This window comes from Acromyrmex echinatior, chromosome 13 (assembly GCF_024713525.1).
Source record: "Acromyrmex echinatior isolate Ae372 chromosome 13, ASM2471352v2, whole genome shotgun sequence".
Lineage (NCBI taxonomy): Eukaryota > Metazoa > Arthropoda > Insecta > Hymenoptera > Formicidae > Acromyrmex > Acromyrmex echinatior.
In genome coordinates, this window is record NC_141864.1 from 12994688 (window position 1) to 13006919 (window position 12232).

The 12232-nt window shown below is 31.9% G+C and overlaps 2 protein-coding genes and 1 long non-coding RNA gene across 4 annotated transcripts; 1 reads left to right on the plus strand and 2 right to left on the minus strand.

The window, feature by feature from the left end:
- Positions 1-1189: 1189 nt before the first annotated feature.
- Positions 1190-7623, minus strand: LOC105149395 (diphthine methyltransferase). 2 transcript variants are annotated; one of them, XM_011061773.2, is made up of 4 exons: positions 7483-7623; positions 2795-3424; positions 2242-2368; positions 1190-1991 (listed from the first exon to the last, which is right to left on the minus strand). In XM_011061773.2, the coding sequence occupies exons 2-4, from the start codon at positions 3405-3407 to the stop codon at positions 1619-1621; spliced, it is 1113 nt and encodes a 370-aa protein (XP_011060075.1). In that variant the 5' UTR covers positions 3408-3424; positions 7483-7623; the 3' UTR covers positions 1190-1618. The 2 variants fall into 2 exon arrangements, with proteins under 2 accessions (XP_011060075.1, XP_011060076.1); XM_011061774.2 differs by lacking the exon at positions 7483-7623 and adding an exon at positions 6524-6664.
- Positions 1244-2161, plus strand: LOC105149396 (uncharacterized). Its single transcript, XR_846594.2, has 3 exons — positions 1244-1378; positions 1596-1712; positions 1866-2161. It is a non-coding gene; the product is annotated as an uncharacterized LOC105149396 (long non-coding RNA).
- LOC147907677 (cyclin-dependent kinase 2-associated protein 1) lies at positions 5138-6716 on the minus strand. Its single transcript, XM_087412301.1, has one exon. The coding sequence runs from the start codon at positions 6714-6716 to the stop codon at positions 6381-6383; it is 336 nt and encodes a 111-aa protein (XP_087268427.1). The 3' UTR covers positions 5138-6380.
- Positions 7624-12232: the final 4609 nt, after the last annotated feature.

The following is a 12232-nucleotide window of genomic DNA, read 5'->3' on the forward strand; positions in this document are numbered from 1 at the left end:
TCAGGAATTAGGGCTGCCATACACAAAATTCCACAACAGTAATCGTAAGACGTAAACTTAAGCCGATAAACCAATCAGGATATTGCTTTGGGTCTATGTAATCTAACGGAAATGTAAATAACAGTAAACTTATCTATAACCTCGCAATAAGGTGAATTTCAGTTGAAACTCGCCTTATGGATATGTTTACTGCTATTTCTATTTCCGTTAGAGTATGCAAATCTAAAGCAGTATCCTGATTGGCTCATCGGCTTAAGTTCACGTTTTAGTCCCAATTGCATGAATGTTACTTCAATTTTTCATAATTGCTTCCGCTGCATTTACTACGCATGAAAAGGAATAACGGCAACAGCATATATTATTGAAGTTTAACCTCAAATATGTGTCTTTTATTTGCTCAGCTCAAAAATTAAGTAGGATTTCTATCTTGTTGGATAAAAAAAATCGATTTTTTTTACATATTCTTAAAGATTGTACTTTCAAAAAAAAAAAAATGTAAAAATTTTATGTCAAAGAGTAAAACTTCTCGAAGAGGAAGTTTTGGAATGTAAGTAATTATGATTAGTTAGTCTTATGATTTAAGACTTAAAACTTAAGTAGTAGTTTGTTTTGTAAAAAGCTTAAGAAATAAGTGACACACGAGAAAAATATCAGGGCACTTCGAATCCCGGAGCGACCTGGTATTTTTCTTGTGTTGTCGCTTATTTCTTATGCGTGGTCTAAGTTATAAGAATAACAAATTAACCAATCAATCACAGTTGAATGTGAGAAGAATAATCGACTGTGATTGATCAATTTCTTACTCTTACAACTTCATCCACTACTACTACATTGTAGATCACGCATTACATTATTCAGAAGTCCGGATCTGGGTGCTTTCCATTTGATGACACAGGTTAGCACAAGTCGACACAAATGTCGTTCTATCTTTGTCACTCTCTGAATGTCAACAAGGATAGAATGACGCTTCTGTCAACTTGTATCATCAAATGGAAAGCACCCAATAGGTGTTTAAACTTTAAGAAAGCCATAAGAAATTGATTAACTACAGCCGAATGCGAAGAGAATAATTGATTGTGATTCATCCATTCCTTATGGCTTAAGGTTTAAAAATCTATTGTAGATCCGGGGTAAAGAAGCTTAGACAAATCTAAGATTATTATGTTTAAAGAACAAGACTTTCTGGATATTTATATGTTCATAATTTTTATATATATTTCAGACGACAGCATATTGCACAAAGTTCTCCTTATAAATTTATTTATGACCTGTATTCAGAACACGCTTTAATCAATAAAAACACACTTTTATCTCTACAATTTTTAGTAAATGTAAATGCGTAACGTAAATTGTAGCATGTTAACGCGCTAACATCGTTGTAAGTGCATTCTGAATTCCTATATCATCAAATTTAATAAACATCGAATTATTGATGTTTATTAGAAAAATCTATAGTCTTCGAATCATTTTTTTTATTTGTCATTCTATAATTACTTTAATAAATACTGAATCGCTGGTTTCTATATAAATAAGCATATATAAATTATGAAACATATCTAATTCATGTTTCTAAAATTGCTATAATGTTTATTCAGGAATATCCTTCATCTTATCCATATTAATAATCTTTTTCCTCAATACGTTTATCCGGCCAAAAATCAATTACAGATACTTTAAGGAGACAATCTTCATAGGAACAAGTGCTCATCAAGGTATCTCCATTAGATATGTTTAAATTCGAAATATCCGACTGTTTTAAGAATGACCAGTCACAGCCATACGATAAACCTTTGTGTTCTTTATAATTGACAACAACAGATGATAATATATCATGATTAATGATCTTGAAACCATTGTGCATACAGGCGGCGAGCAGATATTGATGAGTAAACGGATCCCATTTTAAACGCCAGACTCCACCATCGAGACAAAGTGTCGATATTGGCCGAGCGAAATTTCTCTTATCCCACAATCTTACATTCTGATCGTAACTGAAATATTTAAGTGCATATTGATCGTTTAAAGAAAAGTTTATCAAATAAATTTTGCAATCATAGAAGATAAAATATGTAAATTGAATTTCTTTAATTTTAGTAATGTATAAATAAAGAAAAAAAAAATTTATTATAAAAATCATAAGGTTTCACGCGCGTACGAAAAATTGAATATGGAGATCTTTGAGTTTTTAAACTTTTATTTTCTTGAAAGAGAATGCAAAGTGATTATCGAAAATCTTTTTACCTTCCGGTTGCGAGTAAGAATTTTTTACTATGGATGCTAGTAACACCGGCAATATGCTTCTTATTTTCAACTACAGGATGAGATCCAGTTCTGCTATCAAAACATAAGAATCTATTGTCATCGCCTCCTGAAATTTACCATAAATTAATTTATAAAAAAACTTATTGAGTTTTCTTATTCAATTGAGTTATACTATTCTAAATAATAAATTCGACTAAGTGCGTTGTCAGTTCACGCGCGCACATGCACGCACACAAATTAACATAAAGGTGTGTGTTTAATATAAATATAGAAATGTGTTGAGCTGCAAAATCGTCGGAACACTTTATTGTGCTGTTTGATAAAATATGTATTTTATAATTCAAAATATTTGCATATCACTTTTACACTTAGATTAAATCAGAGTATATGCACCAACGCATACTAATACGCCTAACCGCAAAAAATTGTTATTTATAAATTAAGCAAAATATATCATATAAATAGGCTGCATTCCAAAGTATGCCTAAAATCTATATAGATTCACTTTCACATAAATCATATATCGTCGTACCAGAATAAAAAATTAATGGATTGCAATAATCAAAGGCGACAATCCATGCATGGAACTTGTGAGCGGGCCATGTAAAATCTTTCGTCAGATCACCCGCTTCACCCCACGTAAAACGAGAGATGTGTCCTGCACTGTCGCTCACAAGAATATTTGTATTAATGATAGGATCAGAGGCAGGACTGTTTCTTCTGGACCAATCTAAAGATAACGCCATCACGTTCTCCTCATTATTGACTTTTAATTTAGTAATAAATTCTATTCTTTTTCCATCGTTTTTCAATTGATAAATTTGTAAGTATCCCATGGAATCGACAACTGCGAGTAATATTCGAGTTTCTATAATATCTGTGACATGTAACCATTTCATATCCAATATAGCTGAAGTGCATACTTGTTGCAGCAATTCTAACTCTCCACCATTTGTTATACGCAACAATAAGATTTGCCCTTGTCTATAGGTAGATTTTGTGTTAGGTTCATTTTTATTTAATTCATATGTTCCACATGTTAATACATTTCGATATGGCTCTACAGGACACCACTCGACGGTGTCTGCTGGAAATTTTGTATCGAATGTAGCCAATGTACGTACATATATCTCGTCTTCTGCCATTTCTTTCTGTCAATTATCTGGAACAAAAGGAATTTCGACATAATTTAGAGTGATGCATCGTCAAATGATATTTAGTAAAACCTATTTGAATTTGCGGTTTTAGGATTATATTGGGTATGGGAAAAAGTTCGTGGCGGTTTTTTAGTAAAATTCAAGTGTTTTTCTTAGAATATTAAAATCAATTTATTTAAACCAAATATGCTCTATTATTTTCAATAATATTTTGCCATTTTTGAGGCAGAACCATAATTCCATCGCGATAGAACTTCTGTGGTTTCTGGTCAAAAAACTGTTTCAAGTGATTTTCACAGGTCTCTTTTGAAGTCAGCTTTACACCATTAAGAGAGTTTTGCAGAGACCTAAACAAATGATAGTCTGAAGGTGTTATGTCAGGACTATACGGTGGATGCATTAAGATTTCCCAGTCAAGCTCTCACAATTTTTGCCGAGTTATCAAAAATGTGTGCGATTGAGCGTGGAAGACACCCCTCCTATTGCTTAATTCTGGCCACTTCCTCTCAATCGCTTGTTGTAATCTCTCCAGTTATTCACAGTAGAGTTCGGAATTAATTGTTTAATCGTGCGATAACAGCTCATAGTGAACGATTCTCTTCCAATCCCACCACACACACACACAACATTACTTTCTTCATCGTCAATCCAGATTTTGCGATTGCTTGTGTCTTCTCTCCTTCCTTTATCCACGATCTTTTGCGAATTCGATTGTCGTACATGATCCATTTTTCATCACCAGTTATCATTCTCTTCAGAAATGGCTCAATTTTATTCTGTTTTAGTGGCGTATCGCAAATGTTAATTCAGTCCATCATGTTCTTAACACTCAACTTGTGAGGAATCCAAACATTGAGCTTCTTTTTGTGTAAATGATTTAAAACTGTTTTGTGGTCGATGCCTAGTTCCCTGGCAATCTCCACAGTGCTCACATGCTTATCGCGCTCGACTTTTTCCATGATTTCATCGGATTTTTCAGTGATTGGTCGACCGGAGCGAGGTTCATCTTTCACATCGAAATTTTCAACGAAAACGAGTGAACTATTTCCGTGCTGCTGATTTTAATAGAGTATTTTCACCATAAATAGTACAAATTTTTTCACAAGCCTATACAGCGTTCTTGTCTTTATCGTAGTAATACTGCAAAATGTAACGAATTTTTTCCTTATTTATTTCCATTTTCAAAATAAAATAATCGATCCACTTCACTGATTTCAATCTTTTTCGACTCAAAACAAAGATTGAAATGTCACTTTTTAAACGCACGTCTAGTGTCGATGCGATTAGTAGTTAAGTGCTGAGCATTTAATGTCATCTAGTGAGAAAAACGCCACGAACTTTTTCCCATATCCAATAATAAACTTACATATTAGGTGTTGGAATTAATTCGTAGCGTTTTACAAGTGATGGGAAGTACTTTCATTAATGTATTTTTTAATGCTCATGTGAAATAAATAACATTCTTTCATTAAAAACGCTACGAATTAATTCCAACACCTAATATAATAAATTTAAACAAGATAGCAATGATTATTCTTAATTATAATCAAAAAATCTTGACCATAATCAATGTATGCATGTAAAAGATAGTATTGAAAGCAGCACATTAATTGTAATTAAATATATATAGTGAAAAGATGTAAACAAGAGAGAAACGAGAATATATCCAATATGTGTGAATCAAATTGAAAGAAAAATATTTGCAATGAACACAGCTCTTTTCTTTTTCAATAAAAAAAATGTTTATTTCATTATAGATATTACACAAAATTTAAATATAGGAACACATTTGTACCATTTTTTATGGCATTTCTCTTATATTTATCGTAGGACCTTATACGCATCTTGTGTCTATATTTGTACTATTTGTATTATAATTTGTACTATAATTGTGGATTATATACATATGTTAAGGCTTTAAATGTATATCACTATTTTCACAAATTGTATTATTTTAAATTAATAAATAAATATTATTAAGAAAAGAAAAATCTATATGAATTATCTATATAAAGTCTATTATAAACCAAGAGCTTAAAATAAATAATAAAAAATATCACTATTACAGGACTATTTTTTGGCAGTATTTAATTCTTTCGATATTATTATTTGTTGTGTAAAAAAAAGAAAGTTGTTTAGTAGCTAATTAAAAGAATATTTCTATCAAATATCTCAATTTGGCTAAATTTAATTAAATAGCTAATTATCTATTTAATTAAATTTAGCCAAATTGAAATATTTGATAGAAATATTCTTCCATTAGTTTTCAATAGAATCTATTGCCACTATTATAATTATCATTTCAGCTTATTCTTTACCTATAACAATAACACATTACAATAAATCATTGTGTTTCTATCACAATGGATAATACTTTCCACTCAAAATTTCTTACAATATGCAAGAGGTAGCAGAACAATCATTCATTTGATTATAGATTGCTTTAGATTGAGCTATGTAATGGCTCTATAGACTTGTATAGAAAATACATGGAATATTTGCTTAAGTATACAGACACAAATTTAAAATTCTTGATATTCAAGAACATTAGCTCAGTTGATAGAAATCCTACATGATTTCGTGTAACAATCCATTAGTTAATTATCCATTTTGTAGGATATATTTTAATATAAGATTTAATATTAACTCTCTTCCTCATATAAATGTCATTAAAATTTTTTTTTCCACAAAGGATAAAAGATTTAAAGATATTTAAAGCTGAATAGCTTAGAAAAGGATTACATTAAAGTTATAATCTTTGTATTTCAGTTTTAGTGTATGTTATCAAGAATTTTGAGTGGATCTAAAATATGGATTGATTTTCAAAACAGAATGAATACTGTTGATAATACAAGTTTCTGCACAATGCAATAAGTACTATTTTAAAAATATATGTTTGCATCAATATGAGGAGTTTTCTACGTAAATAATGTCGATAATTCATTATAAAAACACGCAATGTTATTGGCACGTTTTCTTGGCACTTTTCGTAGCCTCGGCACGGCATTGTTGGATCAGACAGCATGCCTTTGCAATGTCGCGTTCAACTTTAGTTAATGTCTTGTTAATGTTATCGCCGGTGTAACAAAGTTTAAGATCGCGACCTAGCTGCTCTATGACTCGCAGCAACTTGATGTATTTTGATTGAGCAGGCACGGAAGATATTGATGCGATGCGTTGAGAAACTCTCGGCTCCGGCACCGTCAGCAGCGGTTCCATAATTTTCGCTGTTACTCCCACGTTTTTGCGTTGTTTTGTCATCTTTGAGAGAGAGGAAAGAGGCTGCGCGTTTTCCATTTATCTTTTACAATAACCTTAAGAAACAATCGATAATCTATCAGGCCTATGAAACGTCAGCGAGCGAAGCAAAAAGATCGATCGCAGTATACTAATCTTTAAAGTTTAATTTAATGTGAGAAGTAAGTCCATTGAATTCATTTCATTGAAGTCATGTTGATACAAATACAGTAAGTCAAGTAAGATCGTGGTCGGCCTTAATCAAAGCTAATAAAAGATATCGCCCTAAATCTATCATGAATCCATAGAGGACACCTTTGTTCTTGAGGCACTATCAAGAAAGATTCAGTTGTCATTGAACTTTCTTAAGAGAATCGCATTAAGCGCCATGAGTACCAAATACGCATCACGTTATGAAGCTGTGTTCCTCTGTACTCTCCCAAAAATGTCACAATTAGCGGCTGCTAAATATATGAAAAAATCGAAATTATTCGTACAGAAGTGGGTGCAGCAATATAATGTGGCAAAAAATGTCGATGATTTACGGAACGTGGCTCGATATGCAAAGTGGTCAAAAAAGACGATAAAAAAATAGTGAATCTGTTTTCGCGGAATCCTGGCTTAACACTGCATCAAGGACAAGCAAAATTGAAGCAGATTTAGATATATCGTACGAAACTGTTCGAACCTCAAGGCTAATAACATGAAATAGTCAACACGCTGGTCGACCACGCTCTTACTTGACTTACTATATATATATCATTCTATCGAAACACAAGTCAAGTGAACGTAAATATTATATTAATATAATATGTACTATACATACTCCTATTAGTCAATCTCCCTTCGTCTCTTCTGGGCCGTTTCTACCAATATTGATTTTAATTATAGTTTAGTGAAACCTGGGTTAAGATAACTCTCAACGTGGAGTAATGATCAGACGAGACCTGGTAAGCCCGTAGTATGGATGTTGACACGTGGAGTAATAATAAGAAGGAAGTCAAAGATTAAACTCAAGCGACCGGTCACGAAAAAAATAGGCTTTCCGATGTAGGAAAATCCATGGAAAATTCGGCAGATGTGATTTTAATGCCATCACGCCTTGCGGGAAAAGTTGGAAGTACTGTCACTTGGTTGTAACACAATAAGAGATTTCAACTTAGAAACTATGAATAATATTGGGTTATCTAAAAAGTATCCGCGGTTTTTTGTCACTAGATGTGTGTTGATGGTCATATATTTAGTGACAAAGTACCGCGGATACTTTTTAGATGACCCAATAGAATAAACGCTTTCTAATAGGTTGAAATCTTTTATTCCCTGTTCCTATTGCCTGTGCTTTTCATGTATGTTTCTAGCTTTACACGTATCTACTATATATATATATATATATATATGTATATATATATATATGGGTCATCTAAAAAGTATCCGCGATTTTTTGTCACTAGATGTGTGTTGATGGTCATATATCTAGTGACAAAGTACCGCGGATACTTTTTAGATGACCCATATATATATATACATATATATATATATATATATACACATACATACTACACATTCATACATCATGTTTCGAGCCCACTTTCAGGGGCTCCGCACAATAAAAGGAATAGGGAACAGAGAGATAGAGAATTTCAACCTAGAAACGGTGTATTCCACAATACATGATTTCTGATAGGTTGAAATTCTTATCTTCTGTTCTCTGTTCCTTTTATTGGATGGAGCCCTTGAGGGCCATTCCACACAACTTGCAAGCCGCATAACCATATGCATACAAAAAATTATCCAATCACATTTCTGTCATAAAGACAAACGTAAAATACGATTGGATGATTTTCTTTGTACATATGTTTATGCGGCTATGCAAGTTGTGTGGAATGGCCCTAAGACCTTGAATTTGATCTCCTTATTACTTCGTGACTCTCAGGCTGTGGTCAAAGTCTAGCTACAAATGCTTTAAAGCGTTTGATGGACCAATTAGAAGAAAAAATTTTACAAACTGACTAATTAAAAAACGCTTCAAAGAGTTTTTTTAATTAGTCAGTTTGTAAAATTCATCGTAGCATTGTATTGACCGAACCCTCAGTTAATTGAATGATTCCTACGAACATTCCATCTAGAACGTTTAGCTAAACTTATAATTTGTGCGACATAACTTTAGGAAACTTAAGAATATCGAATATTGATTGGTTTGTTCTAATAGAAATAAGGCGCATACCTCAAAATACATATTTTTTTGATATTGTTTTCGTAGTGTTATAATAAGCATCAAGTAACATAATGAATGAAGATGGGAAATAAATTACAACGTAAACGTGCTCGGAATTTTTCCGAAGCAAAGGAAATGATATTAATAAATTTAGTACAATATAAAGACACTCTTGAAAATAAGGAATCTGACTCAGTAATCTCAAAAGACACAGAAAAATGTTGGAAAATTATAAAACACTCATTTAATAGTAAATTTTCTGATGAATGTCGAAATTCTGAAGTTTTGAAAAACTGTTGGGATAATTTAAAAAAGACAAGAAAATTTTTTGCCGATGGAAGATTGCTATTACGCTGTTTGAACATTTAAAGAAAAGTAACCTTTTCTATTACGAAATAATTTAGCATTTTCTCCACCTGTAATAATCAAAAATAAATATAATATAATAATAAATATTATAGATAAATTAAAATAATATATCCTTATAATAACTCACCAAATGACTGGACACGTATATGTGTACAATCTATGCAGTCAATGACCTTGGAAAGCGAGCATTATAAAAACGTAATTGTTCTTGCCTTATTTCTTGTTTGATACTTGGGAAGTGAATGTAACGAGATTATAGGCCAGCAATAGCTGCACTGACCTTATGAACTATGTAATGCGCAGATGTTATGCTTGCACCAGAAAAATCACCCATTGTTATAAGGAATCCGGTAGCATAAATGCGAAATGTTAACAATAATTGTTCCATAGGAGATATTCCATTATATCTATAAATGATCTTGTATATATTCGTTTTCTTAATGCTTAAAAATTTAATTATACAATAATTTTAACATATCGGTTAGTAACAAATTTTAACTCTTCTCTTATCTCTTCTAATATTAATAATATTGATTATTTATTTAATCGAAATCACATTTTAAATTCTATGTGATCTAATTTATCAAAATAATTTATAAATTGTTGTTTAAACTTCCTTTGTCTTCTTTGTTGTTCTTTATTATTTTCATCATTGGAGGATGACAACATAAGATTAAATAAATTTGCCATATCTGAAAAATGTAGATTAAAAGGACTTTTTTGTATCAGATTAGCTAGTTACATTTTTAACTTGACAGTTAAAAAGCCTAAACAGCCAAAATCGGTTTAAATTGAACTTAGTTTACATAAATTTAAATTTGAACAAATCGTTGGTTGAAACCAATATTTTGCTAAACATTGATTAACCACATGTCTCATTAGGGATTAACTCTTTAAACTGCGTTGGTAGAAACGGGCCAAACTAGGCCATGATATTTGAGAGAAGCCAATTACAGTCAAATATTCCCTTCACATTGATTTGGTTGGTCAATTCTTATAATTACAAGCACTTACTCCTACACACTGGACGCGGAATAATAGATAAGACGCGGTAACAAATGAACACATTAGAAGAAGCTGTAAGCTTATTGACTACCGCATCACATTTTGCCGCGTGGCAAATGTTTTCGCGTCTAGTATACAGAAGCCATTAACTACGCTTACGATTATTGTAGAATAGACTTTAGGCCTGTAATACACGGTCTACAATGGGCAGTAACAGTAATTGATTAGGAAGGAGTAGGAGTAGAAATCAACCAATCATAGTTCATTCTTTTTCTCACATTCAACTATGATTGATCGATTTCTACGCCTATTTCTTAATCCACTACTGCTACTGTCTATTGTAGACCATGCATTACACAATAGAATAGCAATTCGTAAACTGCAAGAAATTAACCAATCATAGTCGTTTATTTTTGTCATATTCAACATGATTGGCCAATTTCTTACGGTTTACGTCTTGAGACTGTATTGTAGAACAGACCCATTAAATCTATTCTACAATAATCGTAAGCGTGAGAATTGACCAATCAAGTCGAATGTGAGGAGAATATTTGATTGTGATTAGTCAATTCTTACTATAACCGCTTACAACTACGCTTATGACTATTGTAGAATAGGCTTTAGGGAGCGTTTATATTGGCCGTAATCGTATGTCATAATATGTCAAATCTGTGCTTAAATGTCAAATTTAACGCTTCTTGCCCTTTTTATGTATAAAATTGTCGCTCTAATAGTTCCGCGACAAAGTCGTCACGTGATCTTTTTTGTCGCTGAAACAGCCAGGGATTCGATTGTGTATTTTGAAAATTAAGAATGAGATGAAAATTACAAAAGTGGGCAATGTACTAGATATTGACCAATTAAATTATGAATATTCTGGTGCATTTGTTCACTTTTGTAATTTTCACCTCATTTCGAGATACATAATCGATCCTCAGTTTGAGCAGCGAAAATGCACTTTTAAGATTTGTGAGATTATAAATTATGAGCTATGTTCCAAAATTCACTGCCAGAACTGCAAATCTATCGTTTATGTTACGTATACTGTACATTTTCAGCACTGGCAGCATATTTTGGAACATGCCAATGTTGTCTAGCAAGGTTTCCATATGTAGTTTTTGTTTATCAAAGGTTGATACTACGAAAATAACAGGAAAGATTTGAATTTATAGTAAAGTTACAGTTGATTAATTTGGAGAGGTCAGAACTTATTTGTAAATCTAATAGTATTTTTTAAATCTGTGCTCTAATAAAAATATACTTATGTGTGTGTGTGTGTGTGCGTGTGTGTAATGTGTACATTTCCATACACTTTCGTAGAGTTTTCTTAAGATTGAGGACCAATATTCAGTGATTTTAAATAATTAATATCTTGTTTTTAATAATTAATAATTTGTATTGCGAAAATTGCAAAATGGTAGAAAACTTTTCGTAAATTTTCGACTCAGTTTAGTCCGCCCTATCTACACAAGAGCGTTGGGCAAAAAATTTCGGGACATCCTGTATATACTTCGTTTAGTATATAAAGTATAAATATTAATACATTTGTAAAAATGATGCCCATACATTTTTAAATCATTTCCTTCCATTAGACGTTGATCTTTTGTTAGTGCATTTTTTAAGCGACTTTTTGAGGATAATTACTCTATAAGAATTTGTTTTATTGACATCAATGAAATTCAGCTGCTGTAGCACAGGAATGAACGACGTACGTTAAAAATTGTTTGGAAATTGTCTTTTAGATAAACAAGAAACGATTTTTTAAGATCGATTTGAAATAGCCTTAGACTTGAAAAAAAAAATTTTTTTTTTACCTAAAGGTCAATTTCCAAATTGATTTTTAGCCTATTGCCCATTTCTATTCCAGCATTCTCTTCAATGTCTTAAGATACATCTCTTATGTTTCGATTTTTTGAACTTTTTTCATTTTTCGACTCATTGTACTATACAAACGCCAAGTCAGGAAAAGAAGAGCGAGATGTCAGTG